Source organism: Bombina bombina, chromosome 6 (assembly GCF_027579735.1).
Source record: "Bombina bombina isolate aBomBom1 chromosome 6, aBomBom1.pri, whole genome shotgun sequence".
NCBI lineage: Eukaryota > Metazoa > Chordata > Amphibia > Anura > Bombinatoridae > Bombina > Bombina bombina.
The window spans coordinates 740,254,224-740,274,319 of NC_069504.1; the positions used below are offsets into that span (position 1 = coordinate 740,254,224).

The following is a 20,096-nucleotide window of genomic DNA, read 5'->3' on the forward strand; positions in this document are numbered from 1 at the left end:
AAAATAATATGATGATATGTACCGATGCAGTGTGAACAGTATTCAGACTACTGAATATAAAACATAATGTGTATACAACCTACTATATTACAGTAATCTGGTTACATATATGCAGAGCTCAATAACTTGAGCTCTGCATAAATGTATTGTAGGTGAAGGTATATATATCTATATAATGTGAGGTGGAAAGATGTTTTTGTATTTGAAAACATTACATAACTTTTCGGCTGTAAATCTATAGGATTGTTGTAGATCAAGTTAGTTGTGAGGGCTGTGCACACCCTCTGCTTCTTATTGGTCAGGAGGTGTGGCACCTTTTTGACGTAAGGAAAGCAAATGTGACCTGCAGAACTAAACTGGCTCAGAACACACCTGTATACAGCTGCGAAGCATCACCCTGTGTATGGGACACAATCCAGCATTGTATCTTATTATTTTAGCAACATAAAGCAGTGAGCATCGCCTCCAACGCAGAATGTGTCCATAAATCACCATCTGCACAAAATAAAAGGCTGCAAACTATCTCATCTTAATACTGGGCACTAGAACGAATAGGTAAAGTATTTACTTTTAATTATGTTACCCACTCACTGCCTCTTTTACCACTTGTGTTTTACACAGTTTGTCTTGTTTTTTGTTTTATTTACTGATGTTAAACTGTAAAGGCATTTTTTGGATAAACTTTCAATATATTTCTTAAAGGGATACAAAGACTAAATTGATCATGCAATTTTAAACAACTTTCTAACTTCTATTATCAATTTTTCTTCATACTCTTGGTATCCTTAGTTAAAAAGCAGCGACGTATTCTGGAGCACTTTATGGCAGCAGTTTTACAAGAGAATGAGACTGCAATGTAGTGCTCCAGATGACTACTTAGGTATCTCTTCAACACAGAATATCATGGGAATGAAGCAAATTTGACAATATAAGTAAATTGGAAACTTTTTTTAAAATGGTATGCACTGTCTGAATCACAAAAGGACATTTTTGGGACGTATCTCCCTTTAAGACGTGTGTCTATGCAGCATTAAAGGGATATGTAAGTCAATGTGATAATAATGTGTTATACTGGTCAGTATCATATACTGCAAATATGAAGCTTGCTGTGGATTTGACTGTAATTTGCATGTGTAGTAGTTGTTTTCAGATGGTGACATTTGCCTTTCACCTGTCCAGGGCAGTGGTTTCTTCAGAAGTCATATATGGGGGAGGTGTGCAGTCAAAGAAGAGGGGTCATTAATAATTGGCAATTTCAAAAGAGTTAGAGAGAGTGAGAGAAAGATTTACAGGGCTGGAAACTTCGATTAGCCCACTAGTCCCAGATGAGAAAGTAATGTTTTCCCCTATCTTTAACATTGAGAGGACTAGTAACTTTTCTTCATTGACTAGTAAAATATAGTATCCCTATAGACATAGGTTCTGCTTACACTTGCAGGCCCATTTATCAAAGGGCTTGCGGACCTGATCCGACACTGCGGATCAGGTCCGCAAGACCTCGCTAAATGCGGAGAGCAATACGCTCTCCGCATTTAACATTGCACCAGCAGCTCACAAGAGCTGCTGGTGCAACGCCGCCCCCTGCTGACTCGCGGCCAATCGGCCGCCAGCAGGGAGCTGTCAATCAACCCGATCGTATTCGATCGGGTTGATGTCCGGCGATTCCTGTCCGCCTGTTCAGAGCAGGCGGACAGGGTTATGGAGCAGCGGTCTTTAGACCGCTGCTTCATAACTTGTGTTTCTGGCGAGTCTGAAGACTCGCCAGAAACACGGCCCTTCAAGCTCCGTACGGAGCTTGATAAATGGGCCTGTTGGAGTTTCATATGAATTTTGCGAGCACCCTGGCAGTTGAAGTGTTAAGTGAGAGTATGCTTGATTTGAATGATAGATTCTGTGATGGCAGATGAAACAACTGAAACCTCCTAATTTAATAACATAACACAAATGTAATGTTTGATATTTTTTACATTTTGCAAAGGATTGAACAGTTCTGTCAATTGCTATGGTAGACACTTGCAGTTTATCTAAGCCAAAGTACTTGTTACAACCTGACTTGGCATCAGCAAAGAATCGGGAATGCATTAGGTTTGTAAAATTGTAACTTAGACATTTTGGTTTGGGTGATATGTATAAAATCGTCAACTATATTGCATTTGCCGGCATCAATACGCTCGCCTAACATCGCCAAAACATTGCGGCCCGCGGATCTGAATACAATCTCCATATTTATAAAAAAGCTGTCAAAAACATGCACACAAAGGGGAGATGAGCATCGGACTGTTGTTAACTAACAGTCATCTATAGGATTTAAGCATCTCTCATTCTATTGGCTAATTCGAATTAAGCAATAGAATGAGAGCTGCTTAAATCCTATTGGCTGATTTGAATAGCCAATAGGATTTTAACAGCCCTAATTCCTATTGGCTGAATCAAAATTTTCAGCCAATAGGAATGCAAGGGATGTCATCTTGGATTGCGTCACTTGCATTCAAGTTCCAGTGTACGGCGGCGACCGTATGAAGAGGATGCGCCGCGCCGGATGTCTTCAGGATGGACCCCCTCCGCGCCGGATGGATGAAGATAGAAGATGCCGTCTGGATGAAGACTTCTTGCCGCCTGGATGACGACTTCGCCGGATGGATGAAGATAGAAGATGCCGTCTGGATGAAGACTTCTTGCCGCCTGGATGAGGACTTTGGCGGCTGGATGGATCCTTCAAGCAGGACTTCAAGAACTGTAAGTGGATCGTCAGGGGTTAGTGTTAGGCTTTTTTGAGGGTTTTTTGGGTGGGTTTTATTTTTAGATTAGGGTCTGGGCAGTAAAAGAGCTAAATGCCCATACAAATGCCCTTTTCAGGTCAATTGGTAGCTTAGGTTATTTTTAGAGTTAAGGTTTTTATTTGGGGGGGTTGGTTGGGTGGTGGGTTTTACTGTTCGGGGTGTTTGTATTTTTTTTTACAGGTAAAAGAGCTGATATCTTTGGGGCAATGCCCCACAAAAGGCCCTTTTAAGGGCCATTGGTAGTTTATTGTAGGCTAGGGTTTTTTTATTTTGGGGAGGCTTTTTTATTTTGATAGGGCTATTAGATTAGGTGTTAAAAACTTATTTTTAATTTAAAAAAAAATCTCTCGTAATTTAGTGTTTGTTTGTTTTTGTAACTTAGTGGTTTTTTTTTGTGATTTAGTACTTTTAATAAGGTTTTATTGTATATTTAAATAATTTTAGTAGGGTTGGTTTTTTTTAATATGTAATTTAGTTTATTTAATTGGTAGTTTAATTTAATTGTAGTATAATAGTTAGGGTAGGTTAATTAATAGTTTAAAAATAGCTTATTTTAATTCTACAGGTAAGTTTTAATCTATATTAAGATAGGGATTTTGTCATTTTAATGTAAAGTTAAGGGGTTGTTAGGTTTAGGGGTTAATATCTTAATTTAGTTTTTTGCAATGTGGGGGTGATGTGGGAGACCAGATGTTTAGGGGTTAATAAGTTTATTTAGCGGCGGAATAGGGGTTAATACATTTTATTTAGGTGTCGCAATGTCGGGGGCGGCAGATTAGGGATGTTTAGACTTGAGGTTTATGTTAGGGTGCTAGGTGTAAATGTCACTCATTTTCTACCATAGAAATCAATGGGATCTGCTTAATTCTCTGGCAGCATCGAACATAAGCTTTCGGTGCTTTCAGACTCCCATTGATTTTTATGGCATCCACGGCCTCAAGGGTGGCGGATTGAAACCCAGGTACGCTGTGTCGAAAAAGACGAGAATGTACCTGTTAACTATTTGATAAATGGGAAAAAGTGTCAAATAGAGCTGAATGTGTATTTGGAACATCTGTAATGACGTAAGCATCGATCTGCGTCGGATTGAGATTGCGGGATCGTATGTTACATCACAAATTTAAACATTTGCCGGTCTTGAGGCTTTGATAACTAGGTCGGATCAATCTCGCAACAATTACGATGCGGAATTCCGGCGTATTTGCGGTTGACAGCTTGATAGATAGGCCCCCTTGGGCGAGATTTCATATATGACGTAGGCTTCAGCGCAACTGCTCAAATCCACGCCGCCTGTAAATTCACCTTGCACATCGGGTGAATCACATATACAGCACCGTCAGATGATAAACTACCGTAAGTCGGATAAACTGGCGATGTTCAGAAATGTGAGGAAATAGACATTTTTTGGTGTCGCCAGTGACTTACGGCAGTTTATGATCTGCCGGCACGTAAGAAAAAAACATAAAAATGTTGCATCGCACGTAAAAGTCTAACTCACCTCCAAAAAATAAATCCGACACGTCAAAACCCCTATATCCGCCATCCTCCCACATCGCAACTAATAATAAAGTGTATTAACCTCTAAACCGCCATCTACCCACATCACAACTACTAACAAAAGTATTAACCCCTAATCCGCCAACCCCCCACATCGCAATCTACCTAAACTAAACTGCCAACCCCCCACATTGTAATCTACCTAATAAACGGCTAGATTACGAGTTTTGCGTTATGAGTGAAAAAGCTTCATAACGCTGCTTTTTCACTACCACTGGTATTACGGGTTTTACAGATATATCTGTACCACACACTTTTTGGGCCGTAACGCAACGTAACTACCGCAGCTTTCAAAAAGTCCTTTTTCAATGGGACTTCCACATCGCCGGTATTACGAGTTTGCCTGTCCGGCCAAAAAGTGAGCGGTACAGCCTATAACTACAAGATCCATACCGTAAACTGAAAGTCAGTAGTTATGGCTTTTATGTTACAAAGCCGTAACATAAAACTCATAACTAAAGTGCTAAAAAGTACAATAACACCCATAAACTACCTATTAACCCCTAAACCGAGGCCCACCTGCATTGCAAACACTAAAATAAAATTATTAACCCCTAATCTGCCGCTCCGGACATCGCTGCCACTATAATAAACATATTAACCCCTAAACCGCTGCACTCCCGCATCGTAAACACTAGTTAAATATTATTAACCCCTAATCTGCTGTCCCTAACATCGCCGCAACCTACATTACTGTTATTAACCCCTAATCTGCTGCCCCCAAAATCGCTGCTGATTGGAACAGCCAATAGATTGCGAGCTCAATCCTATTGACTGATTGGATCAGCCAATAAGATTGACGCTCAATCTTACTGGCTGATTGCATCAGCCAATAGGATTATTTCACCTTTAATTGCCTATTGGCAGATAGAATTCTATCAGCCAATCGGAATTCAAGGGACACCATCTTGGATGACGTCATTTAAAGGTACCTTCAGTGTACGGCTGGGACCGTATGAATAGGATGCTCCGCGCCGGATGTCTTGAAGATGGAGCCACTCCGCGTCGGAAGGATGAAGATAGAAGATACCGTCTGGATGAAGACTTCTGCCCGCCTGGAGGAGGACTACTTCTTGCCGTTTGGATAAAGACTTCTCCCGGCTTCATTGAGGACTTCTGCCCGCTTGGATGAAGACTTCTCCCGGCTTCGTTGAGGATGGATGTCCGGTCTTCAAAAACTGTAAGTGGATCTTCGGGGGTTAGTGTTAGGTTTTTTTAAGGGCTTATTGGGTGGGTTTTATTTTTAGCTTAGGGTTTGGACTGAAAAAGAGCTAAATGCCCTTTTAAGGGCAATGCCCATCCAAATGCCCTTTTCAGGGCAATAGGGAGCTTAGGTTTTTTTAGATAGGATTTTATTTGGGGGGGTTTGGTTGTGTGGGTGGTGTGTTTTACTGTTGGGGGGTTGTTTGTATTTTTTTTACAGGTAAAAGAGCTGAATTCTTTGGGGCAATGCCCCGCAAAAGGCCCTTTTAAGGGCTATTGGCAGTTTAGTTTAGGCTAGGGGTTTTTTATTGGGGGGGGGGGTATTTTGATAAGGCTATTAGATTAGGTGTAATTAGTTTAAATATTTGATGATTTCTTTTTTATTTTGTGTAATTTTTTTGTAATTTAGTTAATTGTATTTAATTAATGTAATTTGTTTAATTGTAGTGAAAGGTTAGGTGTTAGTGTAAGACAGGTTAGGTTTTATTTTACAGGTAAATTTGTATTTATTTTAGCTAGGTAGTTAGTAAATAGTTAATAACTATTTACTAACTAGTCTACCTAGTTAAAATAAATACAAACTTGCCTATGAAATAAAAATAAAACCTAAGATAGATACAATGTAACTATTAGTTATATTGTAGCTAGCTTAGGTTTTATTTTATAGGTAAGTATTTAGTTTTAAATAGGAATTATTTAGGTATTAATTGTAATTTTTATTTAGATTTATATTAATTATGTTCAAGTTAGTGGGTGTTAAGGTTAGGGTTAGATTTAGGGTTAGGTTTAGGGGTTAATAACTTTAGTATAGTGGCGGCGACTTTGGGGGCAGAAAATTAGGGGTTAATAAGTGTAATGTAGGTAGTGACGACATTGGGGGCGGCAGATTAGGGGTTAAAAAATGTAGGTAGCTGGCGGCGACATTGGGGGCGGCAGATTAAGGGTTAATAAATGTAGGTAGGTGGCGGCGATGTTAGGGGCGGTAGATTAGGGGTTAATAAGTATAATGTAGGTGGTGGCGATGTTGGGGGCGGCAGATTAGGGGTTAATAAGTGTAATATAGGTTGCAGCGATTTCGGGACAGCAGATTAGGGGTTAATAAAGGTAATGTAGGTGTTGGGGCGGCAGATTAGAGGTTAATAAGTGTAATATAGGTAGCGATGACATTGGGGGCGGCAGATTAGGGGTTAATAAGTGTAATGTAGGTGGAGGCAGATTAGGGGTGTTTAGACTCTGGGTTTATGTTAGGGTGTTAGGTGTAAAACATAAATTTTCTTTCCCCATAGGTATCAATGGGGCTGCGTTCGGAGCTTTAGTGCTGGTGTTAGGCTTTTTTTTAGCCGGCTCTCCCTATTGACATCTATGGGGAAATCGTGCACAAGCACGTAAAACCAGCTCAAAGCAGCGCTGGTATTTGGGTGCGGTATGGAGCTCAATGGAGCTTAACGCTGCAATATTGCCTGCTAATGCCGGGTTTATGAAAACCTGTAATAGCAGCGCTATAGGGAGGTGAGCGGTGGAAATAACTTGCAACTTAGCAGCGAGCCGCTCATAATGCAAAACTCGTAATCTAGCTGAAAGTGATTAACACCTAATACGCCATTCACCCACAAAGCAAATAGGCTAATTAAAGTATTAACCCCTAAACCGCCAACCCCCCCACAACGCCAACTACCTAATTACACTATTAACCCCTAAACTGCCAACCCCCCACAACGCAAAGTATCAATCTAGTTACTAAGCCCCTTAACCTAACACCTCCTAACTTAACCCCAAATAAACTAACATTAGCAAAATAAAAAGACTATCTCCCTAAAAAAAATAATTAGCAAAATAAAAATATCCTAACTTCCTATTAAAAAAAAATCTAACATTACAGTAAAAATAAAAAATAAACCTAAGATTACATAAAAAAAAGAAAATCTAATATTACCAAAAATAAAAAAATCTAAGATTACAAAAAAATAATAAACCAAATTATCCAAAATAAAAAAAATTAAACCTAATCTAATACCCCTATAAAAACAAAAAAGCCACCCCAAAATAAAAACACCCCCTAATCTAACCAATAGCCCTTAAAATTGCCTTTTGTAGGGCATTGCCCTATAGCAAACAGCTCTTTTACCTAAATAAAGTACAAATTAACCCCTAAAAGTAAAAACCCCCCCCCCCCCCCACCCCCCAAAATAAAAAATCCTAACTCTAAAAAAACCTAAGCTACCCATTACCCCTAAAGCGGCATTTGTACGGGTATTGCCCTTAAAAGGGCAATCAGCTCTTTTGCTGCCCTTTAAAATAAAAAAGACCTAATCTAAAAAAACAACCAAAAAACAAAAAAAGTAATTAACTCTAACTCCGAAACAGGTACTCACCATTCCTGAAGTCTGGCGGGGAAGGTTTTCTTCCAGGTGGCTCCATCTTCATCCAGCGCAGGGACATCTTCTTTCTTCATCTGGAGCAAAGGCGGCGCAGAGTAGTTTATTTGAAGTTGTTAGGAGGTGTTAGATTAGGGGGCTTAGTGATTAGATTGATACTTTACGTTGTGGGGGGGGTTTAGGGGTTAATAGTGTAATTAGGTAGTTGGCGTTGGGGGGGTTGGTGGTTTAGGGGTTAATACTTTAAATTATTTGCGTTGTGTGTGAATGGCGGATTAGGGGTTAATCACTTTATTAGTTAGATTGCGATGTGGGTGAATGGCGGATTAGGGGTTAATCACTTTATTGTGTACTTTGCGATGTGGGGGTTGGCAGAGTAGGGGTTAATACATTTTATTTAGTTATTGCGGCAGGGGATGGCGGTTGACAGGTAGATATTGCGCATGCGTTAGGTATTTGTTAAGACTTCCAGGGAGTTACAGTGCATACATATTCAGAGCAAGGCTTTCTACGCCTGCCTATATGTGGCGAGGTGAAAATGGAGTAAAATTTCTCCAATTTCTCCATTTTCGATGCGTAAGTCCTTCCGCTGACTATGTGATACCGACTTGAAACGCCAGTTCTATGTTAGTTTATGGGAGTAAAAATAGCAGATGACGGGTGAAATATAAGTTCTGCATTCATATGCGGCGGCAGCGTATATGTGATAGCAATATCCTACTAAAAACAGCCAATGCCGGATTTTGCGGCCGATGCCGCATATGTAATCTCGCCCTTTGTATATAGTAAAAACATTATATAGCAAATGGCAAGCTACCCTTTTAGATAAGGTGCCCGTTATGATGTATTTTTCTTTATAGGGACATGAAACTCAAATTTGTTCTTTCATGACTTATAAGAGCATGGAATTTTAAACGACTTTTAAATTAACTTCTATTATCTAATTTGCTTCATTATCCTTTGTTGAAAAGCATATCTAAATAGGCTCAGTAGCTGCCGATTGATGCCTCAGAAGACAAAGGATATCTAAACAATTAAGCAAATTAGATTATAGAAGTAAATTGGAATGTTGTTTAAAATGATATTCTCTATCTGAATCGTAAGAAAAAATTGGGTTTCATGTCCCTTTAAATGAGTAATTACATATAGCAAGTTAGGTTTCACAAACCTACAGACAAACAAACATGCAGAAACATATTTATCTAATTCATACAGGAAAGACAGGTAAAGGGATAGGGAAAGTCAAATTTAAACTTGCATGATTCAGATAGAGCAGATCATTTTAAGACACTTTTAAATTCACTTCTATTTTCAAATGTACTTTGTTCTCTTGGTATCCATTGTTGAAAAATATGTACATATCCTACACTAGTGGGAGCTAGCTGCTGATTGATACCTGCACACACTCGTCTCTTGTGATTGGCTGGCTAGATGTGTTCAACTCCCTCTCAGAAGTGCATTGATGCTCCTTCAGCAAAGGATAGCAAAGGAATGAAGCAAATTTGATAATATAAATCAATTAAAAAATTGTTTAAAATTGTATGTTTTATCTGAATACTGAAAAAATTTGGATTTCATGTCCCTTAAGTTGCAAAAAAATAGAAGACATAAAGAAGTAGAAAAGAAGTATAAATAGAACAGATCTTATGCATTTTAGCTCAATTAGGAGTAATCATAGATCAATGTCACAAAGGTGTACAATATAAGTTTTAAAAGGCCCAAATGGAGCTGATTAATCAATAAAAAAAACAAAAAATTAACCATTTCTCACCCAATATGTCAATGGTTCTTAAAATGAACTGTTAAATCCCCATAATTTACAGCTGAATAGAGTGATGCAAGGTATGACATTTGTACAAATATATCATGACCAATGGTTAAAACATCACATTTGAAATGAAATCCTTTTGGTAGCTGTGCCTTGTAGCAGGTCAGCCAATCAGGAACACCAATGGCATGACCTTGCCAATTCCCTGCTTAAGAGCTGCAAGGCTTAGAGCTGCGGAACAGGACCTATTGTGGACCACTGTAGCTATACCTTGCACGTGTAAACTTACAGGGTTCTTGCTGCAAAGTGCTTACTAACCCTTTAATGGGACATAAAACCCAATATGTTTCTTCCATTATTCAGAAAGCGCATGCAAATTTAATCAACTGTTACATTTACTTCTTATCATCAAATTTTCTTTGTTGTCTTGGTATCTTTTGTGGAAAAGCAGGGATGTAAGCTCAGGCGCGTGCATGTGTCTGGAGCACTATGTGGTAGCAGTTTTGTAAGAATGTTATACATTAGCAAGAGCACTATATGGCAGCACAATTTCCTGCCTTGTAGTGCTCCAGAATCCTACCTAGGTATCTCTTCAACAAAGAATACCAAGGGAATGAAGCAAATTTGATAATAGAAGTAAATTGGAAAGTTTTTTTTTAAATGACATGCTCTGTCTGAATCACCAAACAAAATGTTTGGGTTTTATATCCCTTTAAACACCTATTCAAATAGGATCAGTCAGTGATGTGTTTACATTTGCATTAAAATGCCCCTTTAATTGGTTATATTAATAATATTTTGTATGCATATTTTTTGCAAGGCAGGAATTTATTGCTCATAATACATATTATGCTTAGCCTTTAATGTACCTATAATAGGCTGATTGTATTTATACGTTGATTAGAATTCTTCTCTCTTTACAGACTCCTACAAGATGGAGGAGTGTGAAAGAAATCCCCTGGAGTTAACAGACTTTCAATATGATGAGTGAGTACCACAAGCACTTATATAAATGTTACAATCCTTTAGTAAAACTTACAAATGATTTATCTACTTATCTGTTTTTCTAATCTAATACAAAGAAAAAAGGAAACACACAATATACCTGTATTAAGATTTAAAGGAACAGTCTACAATATAATTTTTGTTGTTTTAAAAGATACATAATCCCTTTATTACACATTACCCAGTTTGGCATAACCAACACAGTTATATTAATATAGTTTTTACCTCTGTGATTACCTTGTATCTAGGAACCTTCTGACAGCCCCCTGACCACATGACTGTGATGATTTATTATCTATTGACTTGCATTTAGTATTGTGTTGTGCTAACTCTTAAACAACTCCTCGGACGTGAGCACAATGTTATCTATATGGCTAGGCTGACCATATTGCTGCTTTAAAAAGGGACACATGAAAAATACATATGTCAGTACTGTTTAAAGAAATGGGTTGGAATAATGTTCCATTATGAGAACCCTGACTTATGTATTTTTATATGTGTCCCTTTTTAAAGCAGCAATATGGTCAGCCTATATATGGCCCACATGAACTAGCACTCCCCTGTTGTGAAAAGCTAATTAAAGCATGTGATTAAGAGACCGTCTATAGTGGCTTAGAAACAGACAGAGATTTAGAGGTTTAAATGTTATAAAGTAAATTAATATAACAACGTTGGTTGTACAAAGCAGGGGAATGGGTAGTTAAGCCATTATCTATCTTTTTAAACAATAACAATTTTTGAGTAGACTGTCCCTTTAATCAAAACAATCCATAAAACCAAAATGAATAAGTCTCCCTTTTAGGAACTGCTCACTAGATAAAACCTCAAACATGTGAGGTATGTAGAGTGTGTTATAGGAGCAGGATCCCCCCGAACAGCAAGTGACTGCAGTCCTTATAGCGGTGCAAACGTTTATTCTCTCCTTCAGACTGTGAAGAAGTGTCCCAGAGTTTAACACCAGGGTTAGTAACGGCATCTCAAAGCAGTTCCAAACAGTGCACTCGTCCTCCACATGTGAATGTCATGAAAGAGGCGTGGCCTAACGGGTCTCCCAGACAGATGTAACTCCGCTTAATCAAAGGCTATAAAGGCCTACCCCTCCTACCACTATTATATAGAAAAGTTACCGTCTTAGCTCCACCCCTCCACCTGACACATTAAGAAATTTAGTTCATTAGCAACAGTAACAAAGTATCCTACTAGCAAAATCTCATCCAAAAGATTTATAACACTTATAACCACTTGTAAAACGCTACACAAAAATCTTCATTTTGTTATACATTAGGAGGAAATAAATTTATACAATAATATACAATATTTTTTTAAATATGCATAGACCATGACACGGTTAAACACTAAGGGCCTAATAATCAAAAACTTTATGGCATCAGTCGTTTTATTTTAGCATTATGTTGTAATGCATTTGTATCTTCTTCACATTCAGAACATAGTGAGATTAACAGTTCTCAAACGAAAATTTGCCTTTTTAAAATTGTTGGAGGGACCAGGCAGTATTGACACAACTCCTTAAATAATCTTGCAAGATCACTATTTTAGCAGCTGTCCAGTAAAGTCTTCCCAAAAATATGGACACTAAAATGTCTATATATTCAAGGTACCTGAGTGTTTGCTAAATATAAAAGGCCTCTTATTCTTTAATGTATTACAAATATGGAGCAGAACTATGTGAGGAGCAGGCAAGGGGGTCAAAGTGTCACTGTTTATATGTGTTACTGGCAGCCAAAGAGGCACAATTATTGATGTGTATGTTACTGGTAGCTAAGAGGTAAAATTACTGCCTAGTTGTAAAAATATATATATATGGCAGGATCAAGAGTGGGGTCTGAGGTAGAGCTTTGCTGGGGGAGGACATTGTGTGACCTCACTGACCACTGTGCCCAAATTTACCAGTATTTTGTGGAGGACGGCTGGCAACACTACTAGCAGTAATGACAAGGATTTTTAGATCATTTTGGCAGGGCACAGAAATAAAATTGCCTGCTCTATTTGAATCATGACAATTTAAAGTTGACTTTACTGTCCCTTTAAGCTTCTTAGGACAGCATAGGAAGTGGACAATTTTTTTCCAGAAATTTAGTAAATCAAGGCTACTGGATTTAGAGAACACTTTAGTGGGATAATATTAATATATGTTTTTTTTTTATAAAGCTGATTCAGAGCTACCTCAAGCAAAGATTTGTATTATGTGCACCTAATGATTGGATAGTTATTTGACTCGAGGTCAATAGCACTGTTTGACAATGCTACATTTTATATAGCATTACACAGTAATACTTTGTAACAGGCAGGGCGTATTTAGTTTTTGTGCTGCCCTAGGCACTAGGGAATCTGACTCCCCCAAGCTCCTCCTACTCCTAACAATTTTAAATCACATTTGTCTCACAGTTTGAGCCCATGGACCCATGGAAGAGTCATGTACCGTATCTAGATAACCAGAGATAATTGATTTGTAACAATTTTAAACAACTTTCCTATTTACTTCTATTATTTAATTTGCTTCCTTCTCTTGTTATCCTTTGCTTAAAGGTTTATCTAGAAAAGCTCAGTAGCAGCAAATAACCTAGGTTCTAGCTGCTGATTGGTGGCTGCATATATATAATTATACTGATTGTCATTGGCTCACCCATGTGTTCAATTAGAAACCAGTAGTGCATTGCTGCTCCTACAACAAAGGATACGAAGAGAATGAAGCAAATTTGATAATAGAAATAAACTGTAAAGTTGTTTAAAATTGTATGTTCTACCTAAATCATGAAAGAAAAATGTTGGGTTTCCTGTCCCTTTAATATGACATATGAAATTGCACCATTTGTAGGTGTTAGTGTCCTAAAGTGAGTTTTCCTGCAGATGACAATAGCTGTACATGATATGACATAGTCATCACATTTACATATGGTTATGTACCTATATACATGTAAATCTGTATGCCGTTTACTGTATACAGCCTCTCCAAAAGGGATGAATGGACATTTAATTAATCAATACCATGTATGTTAACAAAACTCTAAAATGTTTCCAGTGTTTAACTTATGTGCAATGTAAAAGGCTGTTTCAAAATACCCTGTACAACCGTGTTCGTTAAGTGTTTTACTAGTACAGCTTTGCCGACAGCGGCATGCAGATTTGCGTGGTCTTGCTGACATTGGCAAGACCTACGCTATTTCTGGCGCATGTATGGGTGCATGTGAAGGACCGTACATCGGTGGTTGTTAAAGGGACACTGAACCCAAATTTTTTCATTTGTGATTCAGATAGAACATGACATTTTAAGCAACTTTCTAATTTACTCCTATTATCAAATTTGTTTAATTCTCTTGGTATCTTTATTTGAAATGCAAGAATGTAAGTTTAGATGCCGGCCCATTTTTGGTGAACAACCTGGGTTGTTCTTGCTGATTGGTGGATAAATTAATCCACCAATAAAAAAGTGCTGTCCAGAGTTCTGAACCACACAAAAAAAAGCTTAGATGCCTTCTTTTTCAAATAAATATAGCAAGAGAACGAAGCAAAATTGATAATAGGAGTAAATTAGAAAGTTGCTTAAAATTATATGCTCTATCTGAATCACGAAAGACATTATTTTGGTTCAGTGTACCTTTAAGAGGTTACTATTAATGCAGTCCCACTTCAGCAATGCATTACAGGGAGTCAATAAAAAATATCCAAACTTTTTGCACTATATTTCTGCATCTTCTAGTCATCCCTCTCTGCTGTAGCTTTTTCTCTACATGGAGAAAGTTTTCAGGGTATACTAGCATAAGCACATAAAGCAATAGATTGTTTTGTTTTAGGGCTTCATGCTAATAAACAGCCCTGTTTGTTCTAAATCTGGCTTTTTATGGTTTTCTTCAGCAGATTTCATCAAGGTCTAGTTGAGACAAACAGAACAAAGCCTTTTATTTTTACTTTACTTAAGTAATTGAGGGGACTTTTAAAATTATATTCATTTGATGTGGTATAATTATTTTTGGCAACTATAGGAGTTGTCCTTATCAGCCAGTTAAAATCTGTCCCACAAACTAGCTATTTATAAACAAACTTTATATTTGTTTTAAAATTAGAATTCACAACTTTCATTTAAAGGGCCATTAAATACAGTCGATTTGCATAATCAACAAAGGCACAATAAAAGGACAATGCAAGCACTTAGTCTGAATTTCAAATGAGTAGTAGATTTTTTTTTCTGACATATTTCAAACTTAGTCCTATTTTCTTTCCCCCTGCATCATATGACAGTCATCAGCCAATGAGTCATCATATTGTAAATTCTTGCTTGTGCTCAGTAGTAGCTGGTGCCTCAGAAAGTGTGCATACAAAAAGATTGTTTACATTTTCATATTGAGAGTTAACTGGAAATTTGTTTAAAATTGCCCATGTGCTTAATCACTTGAGAGTGATACAGCATAACAATAAAAAAGCTGACGAGAAAATATCACCTGAACATCTCAATGTAAAAAGATAGATATTTCACCTCAAATTACTCTGCTCTGTGCACATTTATCTTTCAGCTACTGTCAGCTGCATGTGGAGAAAAAAGGAAACACAACAGCCTATCAGCTTCATCAGTGCTGAAGTCACACTTTGCTTTACTGTGATTTAATGAGATTTCATTGAAATCTCACAAGATTTTATAGTAAACTTCTATAATCTGAGGAGACAAATAACATGACTGTGCCTGCACATGCCAGGTGCATACTCCCTTGCAAGTCCCAGGACTAGCATTCTTATTGGCTGCTTAAAGTCCCTTTACAATGGGATGTGGCTACTGAGGAACTTTTGAGGTAAAATATCTTCACTTTTTACATAGAAATGTTCAGGTGATATTTTCTAGTCAGCTTTTTACAGCTATGCTGCATCACTTTCAAGTGTTTAAACGTTTAGGTATCATGTCCCTTCCAATTGCATTTTAATTTTTAACAGAAACATTTTTGCAATATAGTATAGTATAATATAGTATTATATATCTATCTTCTAAAAACTTTCACTGTTTTCAGGTATGCTCCATGCATCAGCATTTGAAACTGCGAATCTGCTCAGACATTTGTCAGTGCCTTTGTATTGCACTGAGATCACTCTGGTTACATGGTACAAGACACTGTTATCTGCCTAAGCAAATGCATTGGTGGGCACACACTTATGTATCTTTTCATTGGCTCACCTGATGTGTTTAACTAGACGTAAATTTGAAAGTTCTTTAAAATTCTATGCTGTATCTGAATCACAAAAGTTTTATGTCCCTTTAAGGATTTTAAACTTATAAGGCAGACTAAACTGAAAATAAATTGCTACAAATAAAGTATGACAGCACACATTGATAAAGACATAAATAAATACACATTGCATAAGCACATAGCTGAAAGGATTTGTCCATTGATTTCTAATGTCACATTAATCAGCAGTGACAAACATTAAGGGTCATATTTATCGTTTCTGGCGAGCCTTCAGGCTCGCCGGAAACAGAAGTTATGAAGCAGCGGTCTCCATAACTTGTCCACCTGCTCTGAGGCGGCGGACAGAAATCAACCCAATCGAATACGTTCGGGTTGATTGACACCCCCTGCTAGTGGCCGATTGGCCGCGAATCTGCAGGGGGCGGCATTGCACCAGCAGTTCACAAGAGCTGCTGGTGCAATGATAAATGCCGACAGCGTATGCTGTCAGCATTTATCGATGTGCGGCGGACATAATACGCTACTTCGTATCATGTCCGCTCGCACATTGATAAATATGCCCCTATATGCGTCAAATTGACAGTGAATTATAGTGATAATGATTGTGAGTTTTGTGTCAGTGAGTGCAAGATCCTCTGTTCCACCCTGATTAGAAGTATACAGCTTATTATCTAACTTGCTCCTGGTCACTCTCAGGTACATGTAGTAAATGACAGTGGTAGAACAGGTTCATTTAGATTGTCACAGAATGTCACCATACTGCTTCTAGTCATTGATAAGATCAGAACAACTAGAATGTGTTATGGCTTTTGGCGTCAATCTTGTACTATGCTGAGTAGTTGCAAATGTTTCATGTACATCTGTACAGTGTATTGAGAATCTGGCATATATTCTGCCTCTTTGCCACCTTCTCTTTTATTGTTTTCTTCATATCCTTTGTTGAAATGCATTACCTAGGTAGGTTCTGGTGGTAGCAATACACTACAGGGATTTAGGTGCTGATTGGTGGATGCACACATATACTTATTGTCATTGGCACATCCAATGGGGCATATTTATCAAGGTCTGGTGGACCTGATCCGACACTGCGGATCAGGTTCGTCAGACCACGCTGAATACGGCGAGCAATATGCTCGCCGTATTCAGCATTGCACCAGCAGCTCACAAGAGCTGCTGGTGCAACGCCGCCCCCTGCAGACTCGCGGCCAATGGGCCGCCAGCAGGGGGTGTCAATCAACACGTGGCATATGCATGTATTTGTCAATCACTGACCATATCCTGCTCAGGAACATCACAAGAGAGTTCCTAGTGCTCAGCTTTAAACTTAAATGGGTTGAATAGAGCATGACATTTTAAACTTCTATTATCAACTTTGTTTAGATCTCTTGGAATCCTTTGTTAACCCTTTCGTGCCGGGTTTAACGTGTCTACATCGGAACAACTGTTCCAATGTAAACAAATTGAAATCTTGTGATCATGCACGTGATCACGAGATTTCAATGAGGGGATCGCGTCAGGGGGGGCGTCCCTATGATGCTGGGCACGCCCTCCAGACTGCGATCCCATTAGGTAAGTACCAGTGACTTCAGGAAAGCCAAGCGGTTAGGACGTTGTATTTCGTCCTTCGGCGCTAGAGCCCAGCAAAATTCGAATGAAATACAACGTCCTAACGGCGTTAAAAGGTTAAAGAGTATTCCTAGCTGAGCTCAGGAGCTTGCACACATTTTTAGCCATTTGGCAACAGTGTTTACAATAATGTTTACAGCAAAGTTAAACATTATTGCAAACACTGCTGAGATTGAATGGTAAGACGTGTGCACTCTTCTGAGCTCCTGTCAGGCCTACATAGATTTTCTCTTCAACAAAAGATTCCAAAAGAACAAAGCGAATTTGATAAATAAAAGTTGTTCAAATGTGCATGCTTTATCTGAATCAAGCAAGTTTAATTTTTACTTTACTGTCCCTTTAACACCTTTTGCAGATCATTAATTTAAAGGGACATGAAACCCCCTTTTTTTTCTTTCATGATTCAGACAGAGCACACAATTAAAAAAAAAATCCAATTTACTTCTATTATCAAATTTGCTTTCATTCCCATGTTATTCTTTGTTGAAGATATATCTAGGTACGGTAGGTGTCTGGAGCACTACATGACAGGAAATAGTGCTGCCATCTAGTGTTCTTGTAAATGGATAACATTCTTGCTGCCATATAGTGCTCCAGACACATGCACGCTCCTGAGCTTACTTTACTGCTTTTCAGCAAAGGATACCAAGAAAACAAAGAAAATGTGATAATAGAAGTAAAATGGAAAGTTGTTTAAAATTGCATTCTCTATATCTGAATAATGAAAGCACATTTTTGGGTTTCATGGCTCTTTAATAATAAAATTATCAAGCAAATTGGAGCATTTTATTATTGTGTTACTTTAAAGGTATATGAAACCCAAAATTTTTCTCTCATGATTCAAATAGAGAATACAATTTTAAACAACTTTCCAATTTACTTCTATTAGTTAATTTGCTTCCTTCTCTTGTTATCCTTTGCTGAAAGGTTTATCTAGGCAAGTTCAGGAGCAGCAGAGAACCTAGTTTCTAGCTGCTGATTGGTGGCTGCTTATATATATTGATTGTGATTGGCTCACCCATGAGTTCAGTTAGAAACCAGTTGTGCATTGCTGCTCTTTCAACAAAGCATACCAAGAGAATGAAACAAATTAGATAATAGAAGTAAATTAGAAATAATGTTTTTGGGTTTCATGTCCCTTTAAGATGGTTCTTATATCTCTTTCTTGTCTCCATGCAATTCCTTTCACATTTCATCTATTGCCAGTGTTCCTTTTCTCTGTTCACCTAATGCTTCAATTCAACTTTTTGATCTCTGTTCCATTCTAATTCCAAGTGTATTCACTTCCTGCAGTCTTTCGATAATAACTCCAAATCTATATACATGGCATGAACTTATGTCCCTGCTTTTCAACAAAAGATACCAAAAGAATGAAGAAAATGGATCATAAAAATAAATTAGAAAGTAGTTTAAAATCACATACTCTATCTGAATCATTAAAGAACAAAAAAATGGGTTTCATATCATGATTTTTCTTACTAATTTCCCTGCTGCTGGCATCTTTTTCTAAAATTTTTTACAACTATTATTTCTTTTTATTTTTTTATTTACCTCCTGCCCCGGCACCTCCCTGTCTGTGTTTTCCAACATGTAGCTTGCAGGATCAGACCAGGAAATTCTAGATCAGTCTGGACAGGGTGTACTCTACAATCTTTTTGCACAAGTGTTATAGGGGGTGGATGTCAAAAGTAAATGGAACACAACATCATCTATTTGTAAACTGCATGGCCCTCAGGGGTTTAGTAATTCAGCAGGTTACACTAAAAATCAATCGATTGTTGATCTGAAGTGAAATCAGTATATAAGGTTGGCACCGTTTCTGGTAAAAAAAAAAAAAATACTGTCCATCCTCATTAGCATACATTTGCATAAATAATTATACAGCATAAATCAGGAACTAAAGCTGCTAGGACTGTTTTTAAATGATAATTGGTTTATAATTAAATACCAAAACACTTGGAAGGAGTTTGATCATGATAGCATCTTTTTTTATATTTAATCTTTATTTACAAATTGAGCTCAACCTTAAAGAGACAGCCTAGTCACAATTAAACTTTCATGATTCAGATAGGGCATGCAATTTTAAACAACTTTGCAATTTACTTTTATCATTAAATTTGCTTTGTTCTCTTGGTAATTTTTGTTGAAAGCTAAACCAAGGTAGGCCTAATTTCTAAGCCCTTGAAGGCCGCCTTTTATCTCAGTGCATTTTTACAGTTTTTCACAGATGACAGTACAAGTTAATGTGTGCCATGTAGATAACATTGTGCTCACGCCCGTGGAGTTACTTATTAGAGGGCACTGATTGGCTAAAATAATATCTGTCAAGACCTGAAATAATGGAGCAGCCTGCAGAGGCTTAGATACAAGGTGATCACAAAGGTATAAAGTATATTAATATAACTGTGTTGGTTATGCAAAACTGGGGAATGGGCAATAAGCGGATTATCTTTTTAAACAATAAAAATTCTGAAGTAGCCAACAAAAGGAGCTCAGTACCTAGAAGCTCCCTGGGTGCCATTTCGAGGGCCCTACGTAGTGCAACACTACTAGACACTTGGAGAATCCAACACCCGTCACAAAGGACATA

At 37.8% G+C, this 20,096-nt stretch overlaps 1 protein-coding gene across 1 annotated transcript in view; it reads left to right on the forward strand.

Moving 5' to 3' along the window:
• Positions 1–373: 373 nt before the first annotated feature.
• Positions 374–20,096, forward strand: part of RHOBTB2 (Rho related BTB domain containing 2) — a 183,700-nt gene continuing 163,977 nt past the window's right edge. The window contains exons 1-2 of the mRNA XM_053717979.1: positions 374–555; positions 10,607–10,670. Of these exons, the coding sequence (XP_053573954.1) occupies positions 10,618–10,670 (53 nt within the window). The 5' untranslated portion in view covers positions 374–555; positions 10,607–10,617. The remainder of the gene's footprint in view (positions 556–10,606; positions 10,671–20,096) is intronic.